At 47.2% G+C, this 18,625-nt stretch overlaps 1 protein-coding gene across 6 annotated transcripts in view; it reads left to right on the top strand.

Annotated features, from left to right (window-relative positions):
- Positions 1–17,054, top strand: part of DRP2 (dystrophin related protein 2) — a 39,958-nt gene extending 22,904 nt beyond the window's left edge. For 2 of the 6 annotated variants that reach the window (XR_014176300.1, XR_014176301.1), the window contains 15 exons: positions 223–297; positions 924–1,125; positions 1,964–2,049; positions 3,375–3,532; positions 4,106–4,272; positions 5,512–5,623; positions 6,112–6,248; positions 6,897–6,962; positions 7,757–7,822; positions 9,582–9,725; positions 11,859–12,087; positions 13,052–13,172; positions 14,018–14,104; positions 14,749–15,824; positions 16,163–17,054. Coding sequence is in view for 2 of the 6 variants with exons in the window: in XM_081963870.1 (XP_081819996.1) it covers positions 223–297; positions 924–1,125; positions 1,964–2,049; positions 3,375–3,532; positions 4,106–4,272; positions 5,512–5,623; positions 6,112–6,248; positions 6,897–6,962; positions 7,757–7,822; positions 9,582–9,725; positions 11,859–12,087; positions 13,052–13,172; positions 14,018–14,104; positions 14,749–14,801 (1,703 nt within the window). In the remaining 4 variants the exon portion in view is untranslated. The remainder of the gene's footprint in view (positions 1–222; positions 298–923; positions 1,126–1,963; positions 2,050–3,374; positions 3,533–4,105; positions 4,273–5,511; positions 5,624–6,111; positions 6,249–6,896; positions 6,963–7,756; positions 7,823–9,581; positions 9,726–11,858; positions 12,088–13,051; positions 13,173–14,017; positions 14,105–14,748; positions 15,825–16,162) is intronic. The other 4 variants (XR_014176298.1, XR_014176299.1, XM_081963870.1 and 1 more) reach the window with 4 other exon arrangements.
- The last annotated feature ends 1,571 nt before the right edge of the window (positions 17,055–18,625 follow it).

Raw genomic sequence — 18,625 nt, 5'->3', positions numbered from 1 at the left:
TCAACCTTCCATCCTTCCGAGGTGGGTAAAATGAGGATCCAGATTATTGGGGCCAAAATGCGGACTCTGTTGACCGCTTAGAGAGGGCTGTAAAGTGCTGTGAAGTGGCATATAAGTCTTAAGTGCTATTGCTATTATTGGGAGCCAAGGATCTCCCGTATTGTCAAGGGAAAGGATATGAAATCAATGGCTTCTTTCCTTTCTCTCCTTTTCGTTTTTCAGCTGACTTAAACAACATCAAATATTCTGCTTACCGTACGGCCATGAAGCTACGCCGGGTGCAGAAGGCTTTGAGATGTAAGCCCTTGTCCTTCCTTGGGTTTCCTTCCTCCATCCACTCAAGTTGTATTTGCCTCCGATAGAATTCAGATCGGTCTGCACCACAAACTTCATATGTGTCCTTGAAGGAGATGCGCACATGTCTTGTCTGCACATCCATCTCCTCCCGGATGACATTATTCTATATGCTATAGCTATTGCCCTTCCCCCCCTCCCTCCCTCCTTCCCTCCCTCCCTCCCTTCCTTCCTTCCTTCCTTCCTTTCTTCCTTCCTTCCTTCTTTCCTTCCCTTCCCTCCCTCCCTCCCTTCCAGCCTCCCACCTACCTACCTACCTACCTTCCCTCCCAGTGGTTAGAATGCAGTGTTGCAAGCTAATTTTGCCCATTGCCAGCAGTTCAATCTTCACTGGCTCAAGGTTGACTCAGCCTTCCATCCTTCCAAGGTGGGTAAAATGAGGCCTCAGCTTGTTGGGGGCCATAGGCTGACTCTGCAAACTGCTTAGAGAGGGCTGTCAAGCACTGTGAAGTGGTATATAAGTCTAAGTGATATTGCTACTGAGATGTATTGTGGCTGCTTCCCCCCCCCCCATTTGTCTCCCCACAATAATCTCGCGGTTTGGGCCCTCCTTTTTTTCTACCCCACAGTGGATATGGTGACGTTGTCCACAGCCTTGGAAGTGTTTAATGAACATGAGCTCCAGCCCAGTGACCACGTGATGGACGTGGTGGAAGTGATCCATTGCTTGACCGCTCTGTATGAGCGGCTGGAGGAGGAAAGAGGCATTCTGGTCAATGTCCCTCTCTGCGTGGACATGAGCTTGAATTGGCTGCTCAACGTTTTTGACAGGTATTGGAGACAAGACACCTTTGCAAAGAGGAAATACTTGCTAAAACCTCTCTTTTTCTCTTTCTCCTTCCCTCCCTCCCTCCCTCCCTCTCTCTCTCTCTCTCTGATTATTACTTCAGAAAAAAGCAGTCAATTCCTCATTCATCCCTTGGGCAAAAATGAGATGATTACTGTAAGTCAAGGGTGTCAAACTCGAGGCCCGGGGGCCGAATCCAGCCCAATGGGTACTTAGACTCTGGAAACTGCTCCCGAGCTCCGTTTTCAGCTGCCATGGCCTCCTGCAACCCTCTGCCAATGAGAACAGAGCTCAGGAGCCCATTTTCATTGGCAGAGGGCTCAGGCACCACAGGTGCCCCCAACAGGAGTGACGTCGAGCTGGCTATGCTCACCCTGGCCACGCCAACCCCGGCCTCCTTAGGTCAACTCTGAAGCAGCCCTCAATGAAATCGCGTTTGACACCCCTGCTGTAAGTCCGTCTCGAGCCTGAGCCGCAGTGGCCCAGTGGTTAGAATCCACTATTGCAGGCTACTTCTGCTGACTGTGAAGGAAAGGAATTTACACAGTCGTGTAAATAAAAGAGGTTTTGCAGGGACCAAGAGTCTTGCTTCCTAAGGAAGCCTGGGTCAGAACAGACCCGGGGAATTTGAACTGAAGTGGAATTCTCGTGCGGGAGGGGGGGCTAAGAACTATGCATGGAAACAACAAGGAAGCAGATGGCGACGGAATAAAAAGGAGCTTTGTAAAGAAGAGCTCCCCGTTCTTCTGACTAGCTGGCAAAAGACGGAGCTTTTATCAGGGAACAGAGGACAAAGGTTTCACCCCGCTCCTTTTCTTTCAGTGGGCGCAGCGGGAAGATGCGAGCGCTCTCCTTCAAGACGGGCGTCGCGTGTCTCTGCGGCACGGAGGTGAAGGAGAAATTCCAGTGTGAGTCACTTCTGCAGAAGACGGCTGGTGGAATCCGAGGGGGAGGCTTCCAGATTTAGCAAGGATGAAGAGAGAGAGTCATGGGCAGCTGCATCCAAGAAAAGGTCCTCGGTCTGGATGGCAGCCATGTTTCATAGCTCTCCGGCTCTTAATTTTTGGCAGGGGTGGAAAGCTGCTTCACCAAGAGACAAGAGCTATAGGGAACGACAAAAGGGATGTGGTGGCTCAGTGGCTAAGACGCTGAGCTTCTCGATCAGAAAGGTCAGCTGTTCAGTGGTTCGAATCCCTAGCGCCTCATAACAGAGTGAGCTCCCATTACTTGTCCCAACTTCTGCCAACCTAGCAGTTCGAAAGCAGGTAAAAATGCAAGTAAAAAAATAGGGACCATCTTTGGTGGGAAGGTAACAGCGTTCTGTGTACCTTCGGCGTTTAGTCATGGTTCCTACTGATGAACCCAGCAAGTACTGATGAGATGATCCAATCTCTTAATTTTAAGATTTATTTATCATTTTGGCACAGGATGAAAACAAAACCAAGTCTGGTTAATTCCCGTGCAATTCAATATAATTAAAGTATAGACTCTTCCCTCCCCCTATTAACGCAGGTCACATTGTCCAAGTAGGCGTCCAGGTGTTGTTATGGGAAAACGTCCACGCCTCTGGCCAACAGCTGCTGGAGTGTCCTTGATCCCCACGAGACAGTTTCTTTGTATCGCCTGGAATGTACATTCCAATGTCTCCCTCCCTTCCCCATCTGTTGGCAAGCTGTGAAACAGTAAAAATGAAAGCAGCTTGAATACCCTTTGAAAGTTGACATGTGCTTGATATGTGCATATTCGCATATCAGCCATCGTGTCTTTTTTCCAAAGACCGCTGGGACTATAGTTCAGGGAGAATGTAAAGAATTGAAGTCTCCGCGGAACTAAAATTTCTCCTCTGCATTTTTAACAGTTCAGACATAGGTTTGAGTCAAGCTTATTTTCTGCCTAGGAGACCGGAAAGATGGCATGAGGAAGGCTGTGATTTCAGCTGCTCTTCCTCTTCTCTCTCCTCCCTGTAATCTATGCATGCCAAGGGTGGTATTCACTTAACTTCCCTACCAGTTGGCAAATGCGAGCATGTGTGTGCACTTTTGTCCCAAAAAGGGCCTAAATGGGATGCGGGAAGAGCCAGAGTGAGTGGGCAGGGCCACGATTTCCGCTATCGTCTCAGACAAACCAATCCAAACCGGTAGAATCTCACCTCTGATGCACGCCCTTCCTTCCTTCCTTCCTTTCTTTCTTCCTTCCTTCCTTCCTTCCTTCCTTCCTTCCTTCCTGTTTTCAGACCTCTTCAGCCAGGTGGCCAACTCCAGCGGGCTCTGCGACCAGAGGCATCTCGGCATCTTGCTCCACGAAGCCATCCAAGTCCCGCGACAGCTGGGGGAAGTGGCGGCCTTCGGGGGGAGCAACGTGGAGCCCAGCGTGCGCAGCTGCTTCCGCTTTGTGAGTGAAACTGTTTCCGCTTTTCCCAGGGGCATTTGTATGTGTGTGTGTGTTGGGGGGGAGTTTAGAAAAATCAAAATGGCAGAGTGGAGCCCTGTTGCCTTTTTACGTGTGGCACGCATGCAACACGCACGTAAAAAAAGGAGTAAGACTTTGATCAGATAACTGCAGCCATCATCTTTACTTTTTTTTTTGACAAACGTGTAATCAGGGGTGGGCTGCTATGATTAGCATGCAAATCTAATCATATTCTCTCAAAGTTTGTTTTAATCCAATTTGTTGTCACGTCACATTCACCAGATTTCATAATTTTAACCCTGTTCATTCTCAAGCCCAAAGAACACCAAATATAGAATATCATAGATTTGGAGGAAAAAAATATCTACTGTGAACTCCCCATAGGCGTCAGGAAGGGTATCCGGCCAATAAACGCTCAGTTCCATCCAGTCACCCCTACTCTACCCTGTGAATTACAGGGTCCTAAAAAAGGGAGTTTTATATTACAGATTCAGAGGGGGAAAGTGTACAGCCTCGGACGTTGTGGGATTTGATTGTCTCCTTTCCTTCTTCTAGGGAAATGGCAAAGCATCCATAGAGGCAGCTCAGTTCCTGGAATGGGCAAACTTAGAGCCACAGTCAATGGTGTGGCTGGCCGTCCTCCACCGAGTAGCCATTGCTGAGCAAGTAAAACACCAGACTAAGTGCTCCATCTGCAGGCAATGTCCCATCAAAGGTTTCAGGTACGGAAAGTAACACAGGGGGGTCTGTCAATTCTTCTGGAAGGCTGGTGGGTACAGATGAATCCTTTTAACAGAATAACAACAGAATTGTAAGGGACCTTGTTGGTCAGCTAGTCCCAGGGATCAGCAACCCATGGCTCTGGAGCCACATGTGGCTCTTTCAGCCCTCTGCTGCGGCTCCCTGTTGCTCAAAATATGCCAGTGAAAACGGAGCCGCGATGGCTTCCTGCTGTCCTCTGCCGGTGCAAACAGAGTTTGGGGAGGGCGCGCATCCCCCCCCCCCCGAGCTCCGTTTTCACTGGCAGAGAGTGGCAGGAGGCTCTCATGGCAAAAACAGAGTTTGTGAACCCATTTTAGCTGGCAGAGTCCTCAGGCCACCGCAGATGCCCTCGACATAAGTGACACCAAGTTGGCCAGGCTCCCCACCGAGGTCAAACACAACCCTGATGTGACCCTCAATGAAATTGAGTTTGACACCCCTGAATAAGAGAGAAAGATAATCAAAATCCTTGGATACGTCTTCATAGACTGAGCGCTATTAGGAAACGGTCATTAGGGGGCAGTCAGTTTTCTCCCGTCGCTAAGTGTCAACTGTTTTCAGTTTTGATCAGCCTCAGGGACAAGAACCAAGCCGACACCCCACCCCATCCTCTGCCTCTTATTCCTCCATGTCCCAAACTTCAGATGAATTGGATCCTTCCGGTACTTCTAGCCATGCACGGGGTTTTCAGAAGATCAAGAAAAGAAGCATGCAATACCATGCAAAGGGACAAGACGCTGCTGTGCCCTAGAGGTGTAGCTCTCGCCTAACAATCAGGAGGTTGGGAGTTCAATCCTAGGTAGAGGCAGATCTAGGTTCTCCTGCTTGGGCAGGGGGTTGGACTAGATGACCTGCGAGGTCCCTTCCAACTCTGTTAATCTGTTAAAGATCCAGCTGTGGCCCCGACAGGATTCTGCCACCAAATCTTGATTCCAAAAACCAATATTTCAGGGTGCAATTTAAAAACATAAAAAGCAATATATCCGAAGGGATACCTCTAGTAGTTTTAACAGGTTTAGATTTCTTTATTTTTTTAAGTTGAAAGTTTGTTTAAATTGGAATTGCATCCCACCCTGCGGAGTCTGTCCGTATCCTGGTTTGGTGCAATTCAGACGAATGTGGGTTGTGCAGGCATTGGATTGACATCTATATTTGGGTTTGCCAGTTTAACAAGGAACAATTTTTTGCGGTTGCTACAGGTACCGCAGCCTCAAGCAGTTCAACGTGGACATCTGCCAGGCTTGTTTCTTGACGGGACGAGCCAGCAAGGGGAACAAGCTGCATTATCCCATCATGGAATATTACACGATGGTAAGAGAAGGAAGGCATTGTCAGCAAAGATCTATGCGCGGTGGTTGGGTGCTGCTGAAGTGAAGCTGTGCTTAGCATCTTTATGGGGCAGGTTGTGCAGTCCTGCAGAGACCTAAGGGTAGAATTTGCTACTTATTAGGATGATCTCTCTTCTGTTTTTAATGAAAAAAAGAATAAGGCAAGAATAAGGATTGGAGATGGCAGATTCAATGGTTCCTCTATAGAACTGAACCAGAAGCTCCTTGGGCAGTTTGAGCTGGTGCTTCTGGATGTACTTCTTGTCTGGACTAGCTTGCAAGGCTGATGCTATTCGCCAGGATTCAGAATAGCTCAACAACGTCTTGCTTTCCATGTCCTGATTATAATCTTCCCAAAGATCTGTCCTGCTCCTGTTGGACCCAGCCAAGTGCCAGGCTGAAGGTGTCCCTGGCTCTTAATCCTGGTTCTTGGCGGACCTTAATCCTGAAGGTATCCCTGGTTCTTTGCAGACCACTTCCAGCGAGAACATGAGGGATTTTGCTACCACCTTGAAAAACAAGTTCCGTTCCAAGCAGTACTTCAGCAAGCATCCCCAGAGAGGGTACCTGCCAGTCCAATCCGTGCTGGAGGCAGATGTCGTTGAAACGTGAGTTGAAAGTGGAGAGACAGCTTTGAAGTCCTCTTGCCTTCCACTTCCCAGCTCCTCTGATCAATCAGAGCTGGGTTTGGGCATTTGGGACACCACTTTCTCTTTTATAAGAGACTGGAAACCTTTTATGAGCTTTTTGCTGCCAATGGATAAGAAGGAACTGGTGATTTCTGGGTTTACCGATTAATAAGGGATGGATATGAGGGGAGTGGTGCAGCGGCCTAGAGGGGGAGCTCTCGCCTCACAATCAAGCAGCGGTGAGTTCTAGGTAGCGGCAGATGTGAGTAAATATCAGCTGCGAACTCTGCATTGGCGACAGGAAGGGCGTCCGGCCAGTAAATATTCAGCTCATTGCCCCGACTCCACCCTGCAAGGGATTATGGGGTCATTAAAGGATTAAAAAAGGGGGGGGTGGATTATGAGGGGGAAGGAAGCCCATTATGTCTACTCGCTCTTTTTTTCCTTATAATTTTATTCTGTATCTTTTTGTGTTTATCTTTCCAATGTGCAAAACTTTTTAATAAAATAAAAATGCAGGTAAATTCTAGTATCCAACGAGAGTCTCCCACTAATGTAGCAAATGTTTGGATTGATGTACTTAGTTGGCTTTTTAAATTGTTATGCTTCTTTTTGGTGTTTTTCCAGGCCAGCCTCTTCTCCGATGTTGCCACATGCCGACACCCATTCTCGGATCGAGCACTTTGCTAGCAGGTAAGATTTGGAAGCTCTCACGGAAGGAACTGTTGTGGCCCACCAGCGGCTAGTGCAGCCGCTGTCTGACTTGCCATATATATCTGAGGTCATTCGATCCCTCAGCCGAATGAGAGGGCCAATCCCAAGGTCAAACAGTAAGTGGAAGGAAGTGGTACACTCAGTTAAAAAGGTAGAGGAAGAAGAAGCAAACTCAGTTGGTCTAGTCTAGGTAGTAAGGTAAAGGTTCCCCTCGCACATATGTGCTAGTTGTACCCGACTCTAGGGGTGGCGGTGCTCATCTCCGTTTCAAAACCGAAGAGCCAGACGTCTCCGTGGTCACGTGGCCGACGTGACTCAATGCCGAAGGCACACAGAGCGCTGTTTCCTTCCCACCAAAGGTGATTCCTATTTTCCTACTTGCATTTTTACGTGCTTTCGAACTGTTAGGTTGGCAGAAGCTGGGACAAGTAACAGGAGCTCACTCCCTTATGCGGCACTAGGGATTCGAACCGCCAAACTGCCGACCTTTCTGATCGACAAGCTCATCCTCTTAGCCACTGAGCTACCTTTACTATCCTTCTAGGTAGTAAAGCGGTAGACCCATTTTCTTTAATCAAATAATTTAATCAAATTCATCTCACCAAGAGTGATTCCAAGTGGCACAGAACCCCAATGTAAAAAAAAAATAACAACACAGGTACCAAACTGTTAAAATTCACCTTAGTAATCATCACGAAAACGTAAGGATGTGATGCCTCGATGACAAGGGGGCTAATCGTTGTCTACGGACTCTGCTTTCTTCTCTTTTGTAGGCTTGCGGAGATGGAAAGCCAGACGTCTTCTTTCTACAACGACAACCTGTCTCCAGATGATAGCCTGTGAGTTGCAACTTCTCACTTTCCCCTCCACCCTTTTGCGCTCTTATTTTGCATATCGATTCTTTGGCAAGCTGGATCCCGTCTCAGACCTAATCTTAGCCCAGCCAGCCAGCTCACCTTGCAATGACGGGAAATTGAGGAGGCCAGAAGACACCAGGCAGAGGGACATACCGTATTTTTTGGAGTATAGGATGCACCTTCCCCCCCCCCCAAAAAAAGAGGGTGAAAATCTGGGTGCGTCTTATACACTGACTACATCATTTTTGGCTTACCGACACCCCCCCTTTGCAAAAATGGATGTGCAGAGGGTTTGGGAGGCTTTCAAAGTGCTCCTGGGGGCTGGGGAGGGCAAAAATGAGCAAAAAATGGGCTGTTTTTGCCCCCCTGATCCCCCAGGATGACTCTACAAGCCTCCCAATGCTCTGCTTGCCCCATCCTTTTTTTTTTTTTTTTTTTGCAAAAACCGAGGCATGCAGGGGGTTTGGGAAGCCAGCAAAGTACAAAACCTTTTTTTAAAAATTTACCTCTTCAAAATCATGGTACGTCTTACACTCCGGTGCATCTTATAATCTGGAAAAATACGGTAGTTCCTAATCATCTGGTTAGATTGATTTGGCTGGCCTAATGTGGAGTCTAAAATCAACCACCCCTCTTCGATTGGGTCGCTCCTGAGTTTGAGAGGGCTTTAGGCTGAGCATCCTCCGGTGCAGGAATCTCCCAACCTTGTGCAACTTTAAGACTTGTGGACTTCAACTCCCAGAATTCCTTTCAGATCATTGTGGGGGACGAAGTTAGCAAGTTAAGAAGACTCAACATCGATCTTCCACACAAAGTTCTGTATGGCACCCTCACTGTTTAATCTTTATATCTCAGGTATGCCACCTACAAGGGGACGTACATTTAGATATGCTGTTTAAGTGAGGTTCTGTTTAGCATCCTTATGGGGCAGAGTTGCACAGTCCTGCATAGATAGACTTGAGCGTACAACAATTTGCCACCTACTACTGATTTTCTCTCTTTGTTTTAATGAAAAAGGAAAAAGGCAAGAATAAGGACTGGAGAATCCAGGGAAGGACACTTCAGGTGGTTGTCCAACCTGAATTTCATACCTCAGGAATTCTGGGAGTTGAAGTCCACAAGTCTTAAAGTTGCCAAGGTTAGAGACCCCCTGCTTTGGGGGTCCATCTGCTCTGCCAGATGTCCAGTTGGTCATGGAGAGCATCAGATTGCCCTTTCCATTTCCCAAAACTGCCCCCAGGACAATGTATCCTGTTGGTGCTACTTCTTCCTGACCCTGCTGGTCCAAGAAATCCTTCGAAGGGAAACATGGGGCAGATATCGTCCTTCTGGGGTTGATAGGTAAAGGTAAAGCTTCCCCCGCACATGTGTGCTAGCCGTTCCAACTCTAGGGGGGCCATGCTCATCTCCGTTTCAAAGCCAAAGAGCCAGCGCTGTCTCCGTAGTCGTGTGGCTGGCATTGAGTCATGCCAGCACGGAATGCTGTGACCTTCCCACCAAAGGTGGTTCCTATTTTTCTACTTGCATTTTTTACGTGCTTTCGAACTGCTAAGTTGGCAGTCGGGGTTGATAAACCCTGGCAAATGCATGAGCCTCCAGACGTTCCTACCTGCCTCGTCTCTTGGAAGCTTCGGTCCCTTCCGCATCTCCATCTCTTCTCCATCGATTCACATCCTTTCTCACAACCCCGGTTGCTTTTCTCTCCACTACCTCAACCTCATCATAGCTCTATTCACAACAGGGATGAAGATCAATATCTTTTGCGCCATTCCAGCCCTGTCACCGACGGAGAACCTATCTCCAGCCAAGAGGCCCAGGATGGCACCAGGACAGATGATAAAGGAGAACTGGAAAGAATTTTGGCCCACCTGGAGGATGAAAACAGGTAAGATGGTGTTGACCCCTGGAGTGGTGGCTTCTGCAGGGGAAGAACGTGCTCTACTGCAGCACTCCAGAAGTCCTTCCTTGGGTCCACCAGATCTGGTCTTCTAAAATCCAGGTAATTGCTAGATACACTATATTGCCAAAAGTATCCGCTCACCTGCCTCTCGCATATGAACTTACTGTAAGTGACATCCCATTCCTAATCCATAGGGTTCAATATGACATCGGTCCACTCTTTGCAGTTATAACAGCTTCAACTCTTCTGGGAAGGCTGTCCACAAGGTTCAGGAGTGTGTTGATGGGAATTTTTGACCATTCTTCCAGAAGCGCATTCGTGAGGTCACACACTGATGTTGGACGAGTTTACGTGGCCTACCACTTCGTGGCTGAGTTGCTGTCGTTCCCAAACACTTCCACGTTCTTATAATTCAGCTGACAGTTGACTGTGGAATATTTAGGAGCGAGGAAATGTCACGACTGGATTTGTTGCACAGGTGGCATCCTATCAACAGTTCCACGCTGAGATTCACTGAGCTCCTGAGAGTGACCCATTCTTTCACAAATGTTTGTAAAAACAGTCTGCATGCCTAGGGACTTGGTTTTATACACCTGTGGCCATGGAAGTGATGGGAACACCTGATTCTGATTATTTGGATGGGTGAGCGAATACCTTTGGCAATATAGTGTGGCAGTTATTCTTGTTGTGGCCTGCCAGCGGCCAGCACAGCTGACAGCAGATTCGGACACTGAGGAGGTTGGGGAGGAACATGGGCTGGTCCTGGAGTCTGGGGAAGGTTTGGACAAGGCCTCTGCGTCGGAGGCAGAGATGGGGCTGTCTGACAGTTATCAGCTGCCTTCAGAGTCAGACATCAGTGAGGCAGAAGAATAGCTGGAGCCTGTTCCCAGTGTGCGCATGGGCAGAGTTGCCAGGCGAAGGGAATGGCTAAGGAACAAGGGTCGACTTCGGAGTAAGGCCATAAGTAAGGCAGATAAATGGCCCCTCCCATAGGGCATAAAAGAGGAGCAAAAGGGGAATGGAGTTTGCAGGAGACAATTTGTTCACTTAATTGGTTCATGACTCTCAGAGGCTCCTTGACACGTTTTGAGAGCCTGTCAGCTCTCCAAGCCAGATAAGATCTGGGACTGTATATTCACCCTTGAAAGACTTTGCTGTAATGTGAATGAGAGGAATTCACAGTAACTTAATAACAAGATATTTTTTTGGTCAGGGCAAGGAGTCTGCTTCGTGGTTTGGGGAAGAGCTAGATCAGAACAATTCTATCTATCCAGCCCTTAGTTCTTGGCAGCTAACAATAGGTTTTCTGTATTTTTTCTTCTTCTCTCTTCCGACGATTTACATTTTTGAAGGCCAGATCCGGTAACCCAACCCTTATTTACAATAATGTAATCACTGAAGCACAACATGGCAAACCTCATGGGAGCTGTGTTTCTAAATATACAGGGAGTTACAAGCCAAAAATAGCTCCCAACATCCCCAGTCAATATTCCGGGGTGGAATTTTCTTTGAACTCAAATTAATCCGTGGGGACCAGATTGGGAAGGATAACACACACACACACACACACACACACACACACACACACACACTGATCTGGTGAGTTGTTGCTGGTCGCTTGGTGGGATCTAAAGGTTACCCGATCCTGCAAATATTCAGACAACCAATAGATGGCAACAAAGAGATAGAGGAAACCTTAATTGTTGGGGAGCTCTCTGAGCTTGGTCAAAGAGGTTTCATTATCCAACTCGGTGACATCACCAGTGCACTGATGATGTTACCTAGTTGGGTAATGAAACGTCTGCAAGGAAACAACCAAGCTCAGAGAGCACCAAGGACCCCACAGTCCTCCTCCTTCTCCTCTTCTTCCTCTTCCTCTTTCTCTTCCTCAGAGAGCACCAAGCTCAGAGAGCACCAAGGACCTCTCATTTTAATCCTGAGCTACAAATATTCTCCTTTATCGGAAGCAAGGTGCTTTCTGATCAAGAGGTGGAAGGAATGCTTGAACATTTGAAGCTCAACCCTGAGCTACAATGTTCTCTTCCGTGAAAAACCTTCATTTTCTGCTGCCGTCCAGCGATTGAGACCCGGCTGTTCTAACAGGTTTCCTTCCCACAGGGTCCTTCAGGGGGAGCTGAGACGTCTGAAGTGGAAGCACGAAGAGGCGGCTGAGTCCGCCCAAGGGGCTCCTGAAACGGCCCAGGATCCACCCAGTGAAGAGCTCTTGGCCGAGGCCCGCATTCTTCGACAGCACAAGAGCCGCCTGGAGACCCGGATGCAAATCTTGGAGGACCACAACAAGCAGTTGGAATCTCAGCTGCAGCGCCTGAGGGAGCTGCTTCTTCAGGTAACCGCACACCTAGGGGTGAAATCCAGAAGGTTCTGACCGGTTCTGGAGAACCGGTAGCGGAAATTTTGAGTCGTTCGGAAAACCGGCAAATGCCACCTCTGGCTGGCCCCGCCCCCATCTATTCTCTGCCTCCGGAGTCCCAGCTGATCAGGAAGGAATGGGGATTTTGCAGTATCCTTCCCCTGACACGCCCACCAAGCCACGCCCACAGAACCGGTAGTTAAAAAACCAGATTTCACCCCTGTGCACACCAGTATTTATTCTGTAGAAGGGGACAGGTTCAGGTGTGGGATTCAGCCGGTTTAGACAGGTTCGGATGAACCAATAGCTCTGGTGAGCAGTTGGCCCCGCCCACCCGCCCCTGCCCTTTCCCTGCTTTTTTAGTTCCGTTGATTTGCGTGGCAGAGTGGATGCTGCTGTGCGTCAGCTGTTTTACTCACCGGCACTGACATATAAAGTACGTTTTTAAGCTTAAAACGGGTGATTTTTTAACGCTGCATGCGTGTGCAAAGCACGCATTAGGCGCAGGCGCATGCAAAGTGCACCTGCGTGTGCAAAAAACCACACTCACCGAACTGGTTATTAAACCAGTTGCACCCCACCACTGGATGCAGTTGGATGGTCTCCAGATGGAGCGAACCTCACCAAATTGTTCCAATCTGCTTGTTCCCATTTTTCTGCAGAAAATCCGATATTTAACTCCCAAGCAGAAAAAAAGAGAACAAAACCACTTTATTACAGCCCTACCTTCACTTCATCTTAGTTTCTGCCTCCCCCTGCATTAACCAGTCTTGACATGTTGCAGACACATTTCTATCTATGTGCTGTTTCTCTTTTATAGAATGTTTCTTGCGCTGAGGTTCGCAAGCACAATTTGCAACCTGAGGCTCACCCAGAGCTCTTAGCGTAATTTCAAAAGCGGCTGCGGGCCTTTGTTAATTTTTCTTTGCCGTCTTCCCAGCCACCAGCCAATTCCAAAGAAGAAGGCTCTGCTACCTCCACCGTGGCTTCTTCTCCTCAACCCTCAGAAGGCAGTCAGACTAGGGAAAAAGATGCGAGCACTCCAAACACAGAAATGGCAGGTGGGTGTCTTGTGATGCTGTGAAGCGTCTCCTTCTCGGCAAAGTATCTTCTCCCGGAGTTCCTCCTTTAGGCACTTGGTGACTCGCTAAAAATGGGCTTCATGTTGAAGTCGACACCTCTTCAGGTTGCCAAGGTTGAAGACCAGCGACTCAATGTTTAAAGTCACCTTTCACCAGAGGGTTAAGGTCATTGCCCAGAGGATCATTGGTTGCCCTCTCCCGTCTTTGGAAGAGCTTTTTAGCTCCCGCTGCTTTAAGAAAGTTCAAAACATCCTTAAAGATCCATCTCATCCTGGGCACCCTTTTTTTGAACTATTACCATCTGGCAGATGGCACAGGATAATAAAAACAAGGACAAATAGGCTGAAAAACAGCTTCTATCCCAGGGCAGTAACTATATGGAATTCTGCTGTATAGTGCAGTATTAATTCAACATCGGATTTTCAGTTCAATTGTATAGAATGTGAAGGATGTGTGTTTGTGTTTTATTTTTATAGTTATAAATATACACTGAAGATGGCATTTAATTTCATTGCATGATGTGCAATGACAATAAACTAAACTAAACTTTTCTCAACTAGTGTCTGGTCAGAGAACAACAGCGAGGGGGAAAAAATGATAATGCAAATTTACAAAAGTACCGGTAAATGCAAAACTTAAAATACGTAGCAGCCAAGAAAATAATACAGTCAACTATGTTGATAGGGGTAGGACTGGGGTCTTTGCAATGCTAGGTAGAGTAGGTTCCCTTATATCTCCCCAAGAGTATTTGGGAGGTAGATAGAGAAATCTTGGGTGCTTTTCCCATCTCTTGGCATGACCACTTCTCTTCTCCTTTCTCACAGATGAAGTAGAGACAAAGTCCCAGGATGTCAGCCTGTGTCTAGAAGATATCATGGAGAAATTACGGAATGCTTTCCCCAATAACGGAGGTAGAGTGTGCAATGAACAGTTTCCAACAAGTATGTTAAGTTGGAGGGATTTTCTGATGGCCCATATTATCTCAGTTTAAGTCTGCCTCCCAACAGCAAGGATGCATGTGGAAAGCCATAAAACAACTTTCACACACCTATTTTGTGGGGATGTTTTCCCCAGCCAATTTGTCTTAAGAGAGATCAGACCTCTGGCTGGAATGAGCTCCCATTACTTGTCCCAGCAGGAAGTAATATATTATGCAGCAAAACAGTTAATAGCCTCTGCTGCAGTGGCTCAGTGGCTAAGACGCTGAGCTTGTCGATCAGAAAGGTCGATAGTTCGGCGGTTCGAATCCCTAGCATTGCGTAACGGAGTGAGCTCCCATTACTTGTCTCAGCTTCTACCAACCTAGCAGTTTGAAAGCATGTGAAAAATGCAAGTAGAAAAATAGGAACCATCTTTGGTGGGAAGGTAACAGGGTTCCATGCGCCTTTGGCGTTTAGTCATGCCGGCTACATGACCACGGAAACTTCTTCGGATAGCGCTGGCTCTTCGGCTTTGAAACGGAGTTGAGCACTGCCCCCTAGAGTCAGGAATGACTACCACATGTGTGTGAGGGGAACCTTTACCTTTAAGTTACAATCCCCTTTTCTCCTAACAGGACAAAGATCTAAGCCCTTGGCCCTGTTGAAGAAGTCTCTCAAGTTCTCCTAGAGACTTAGAATGCTGGTATAAGCCACCATCTTTCTTAGCCATTGCTTCCGGCTCATGGGCTTCTGATTGGCGCCAGGAATGCCCAGTCTCTAATGATTTGCTAATTGCTTTGCCCAGCTTGTTAATATTAAACCTGCTTTTGCTCAGTGGCAATGCCTTACACCAAGATGTATCCGTCCTCCTTGTGACGTTGCTTCATCCTTTCTAAAAACGAGTGTGGGGTGTAGATAATGTCCATTCCCCATAAGATGTGAAAAATCTTTGCGCCCAATCCTGTTGCACGCATTCCATAAATCCTGACAAGGGACATGACCCTCATCAAAATAACTCGGATCCATACAGACTTCAAAAATAATTGGACCAGGGGTGAAATCAACTTAACTTTGCTACCGGTTCGCAAATATGAGCGCACGCAACACCTTTTGCACAGGCACAGGACCTTCCGCGCATGTGCAGGATGTCAAAACTTGGACATGACGGCGTCCGGGTAGGTGAGTGGAGCCTCCTGCCGCCACCGCTACTGGTTTGCCTGAACTGGCTAGAACTGGCTGAATTTCACCACTGGATTGGACCCAGACCAGAGGTGGGTTGCTCCCGGTTCGGCCGAGATTGGGCGGCCCAGTAATTGCAGTGGCGGGAGGCTCCGCCCACCCACCCAGACGCTTCTGAGCATGCACAGAAGTGTCGTGCACACGTGCGAGCAAACCGATAGTAAATAAAAAAATGGAAACCCACCACTGACCCAAACGCTTTGGATCTCCCGCCAACATAGTGTCTCTGCCCTTCGTGAAATCAGCACACTCTTTTTCAAGCTTCTGTGGGAGTTGAAAAAAAGCTGTGGCTGCTTGAAGAGACGCAATCTGTTCCTAGAATTGAACATTGCTGCTTTCCCAAACTGTATCTGTATATATAAAAATGGCTCTGTGTGTGTGTGTGTGTGTGTGTTTGTACGTTCCAGCATAACTCTGGAACGCCTCGAGCAATTTCAACCAAACTTACTCTCTGGAAACAAATACCATGGGGGTAAGGCACCCCTAACAGCCCTCGGTGTGTGTGTGTGTGTTCTGTTACAATACAGCCTGTTGTGCCTTAAAATGGCTTCTACTGTACTGCCCTAAAATGGTTTGTAGTGTACAGTGCAGTGGGGTTGCCATGGTAACAGCTTCACAGTACTCCACAAGGAGGCTCCCTCTGGTAAGGGGGAAAATCCAACATTAGAAATTACGTTTGGGCCAGAAATTTCCCCCCTATAAATAAATACCCGGGCAACGAAGGGTTATCAGCACTAGTTTTTAATAATAAACCAACGGGTACCATCATGAACATCATTGGATATGACTCTGTTTCATTTTCTCTTCCAGGTCCAACCTCCCTAATCTAACACCTCCCGAAGGCTAGAGGCTTTATCTAACCAGTTCTTGTCAACTGCTATTCTCCTTTCTCTTCACTTCTGTCTTTCCCTCATGCGGCGGGTCTCACCCGCATCCTCAAAGGAGAGCTATTCAGGATCTGTGCAAGCTTTGACTCTCTGGAGACCTCTGCTTAAGGGACTTCAGGGGACTTGCCGGAAGAGAGTTCTAGGATCAGCGACACAAAGTCCAAACCGGGTGCCCAAAAGAGGACCCGGGTTCGAGGAACTATCAAAGGGCCCCACAGAAAGTTTGAGGGGACAAATCTTTCCCGCCAAAACAAAACGCCAACAAAACAAACAAACAAGGGGTATGTGTTCTCCTAGACGGTCTGTGAATTGTGGTTGCCTTTTGTGAGGTCAACCTTGGAGCTGGGGCGACCGACTGAGGATTTGGCTTAAGCTAGCGGTCAAATAGTTTAAGGCAGCGGAGACGTGAAGCTACTTTCGTTAAGAACTGATTGAGAGATATTTCAAAGAAAAAGACGATTTAAGAACGCGGGAAGAAAATTACGGTTTCCCGACGATTAGGATATTTGTGAAACGAGGTGTTATTTTCACGCCTAACACGGGCGCTCCGTGGAAATCTTGGAAGAAACCGGCAGAAACCTCACAGAATTCAAAGAGAAAGAACAAGATTTTTGGAAAGGCTTCATTTTAGCAGCAGCAGCAGCCGCCTTAGGACTGATAAGCTTTATAACAAAAAGCCTTATAGTTTTATTTGTGTGTGTGTGTGTGTGTGCCTGTACACACACACACATAAATACAATGTTGTCTATCTTGTATTTAAGTGCTGTTACGGACTCCATCATGCATTAAATTCTAATTCCTGGTTGTATGTTTATTTCGGCTGGCCTCTTTCGATCTGTCTTAATTGCTGCTGCTGCTGAATTTTAGTTCGGTGGATTTTTTGAAAACATAATGGAAGAAAGTTTGTTTTAGCGTAGTTTTCCCCCCCCCCCAAAAAAAGGCTAGATTTGTCTTTTGGCACTGGATTGATCTCCGCCGGAATGACTTTGGAGCAGGGAGGGCTGGGTGCCTGGTTTTCTTTCATCCATCCTATTGTCCCAACGGTGCTTTTTCTTTTTCAAGAGGCAACTGGACTGTCTGGTTTTTCTTGGAAGACATTTCGCTTCTCCTCCAAGAAGCTTCTTCAGCTCTGGCTGGATGTGGTGGGGAAAACATTGCAGCACGAAACCCTTGGCTGTGGATCAATGAGGTTACGGAAAATGCACGGGGTGAGGTGTTCCCATGCACCTTCAGTATTAGACCATAGAGTGAAAGCATAATTGACTGAAATGCTACCCAGATTCTTGTGCTACCACTAGTAGAGAATAACAATAATTAAGGTTCGTATTGCCGGGTCCTTGGTGCTCTCTGAGCTTGACTGTTTGCCTGCAGATGTCTCATAACCCAACTGGATAACATCATCAGTGCTAGAAGGGAGTGGGGTTTGCTCCCTATATAGTAGATTGCCCTTCCAGTTTTGGTGGGGTTGTGCTTTCTCCTTTGTAGTTTCTTTACTTGTTTCCTTCTTGTTTGTCTGGTGGTAATCCCTGCTTATCTGGATGTTAGTTGCTGGAGAAGACTATTTTGGTCTTTTTGTTTCCGTCTTGTTTGTCTGGTGGTAATCCCTGCTTATCTGCAGTGGTGGGATTCAACATTATTTACTACCAGTTCTGTGGCCGTGGCTTGGTGGCCGTGGCATGGGGGCAAGGGAAGGATACTGTAAAATCTCCATTCCTTCCCTATCAGCTGGGACTCGGGAGACAAAGAATAGATGGGGGTGGGGCCAGTCAGAGGTGGTATTTACCGGTTCTCCGAACTACTCAAAATTTCCGCTACCGGTTCTCTAGAATTCATCAGAAGCTGCTGAATACCACCTCTGTTTATCTGGATGTTGGTTGCTGTTTTGGTCTTTTTGTTTCTTTCTTAGCTTTGTTGTTGTCTCTTTTGAACGCTACGTAAATATGGTTCACCTCTGTGTCTTGAATGTTATCTAGTTGGGTAATGAAACATTTGCAATCAAACAGCCAAGTTCCGGGAGCACCAAGGACTCCAGAAATTTCAAATAGATTTTCTAGAAAGGAGCTCTTCTAAGCTTTAAAATAAACACTGAAGAGACAGTTTTGTCTTCTGAGAATCCTTCCTTTGCATATTTTATTTCATGGAAAATTGCTTTTGGTCAAAAAGAAGACGTGAGCAAGAAAACGTACAAACACACTGGATAAATTATGTATGCTTTTCTCGCTCCTGGAGTGTTACGTTTTAACCAACGTGATCCTTGTTGGAATCATTCGAGATATTTTTTAATTTCCACTGATTTGTAATAAATGTACATTGGTGTGTAAGAACACAAGGCGGAAATATCCCAAAGTTTTCCCACAGGGACATAAGCGTAGATGGGTGATACAGA

Source organism: Natrix helvetica (genome assembly GCF_964273705.1).
Source record: "Natrix helvetica genome assembly, chromosome: 11".
In the NCBI taxonomy this organism is placed as follows: domain Eukaryota; kingdom Metazoa; phylum Chordata; class Lepidosauria; order Squamata; family Natricidae; genus Natrix; species Natrix helvetica.
The sequence above is the reverse complement of the archived record's forward strand: the minus strand, read 5'-3'. Positions and strand labels throughout refer to the sequence as shown.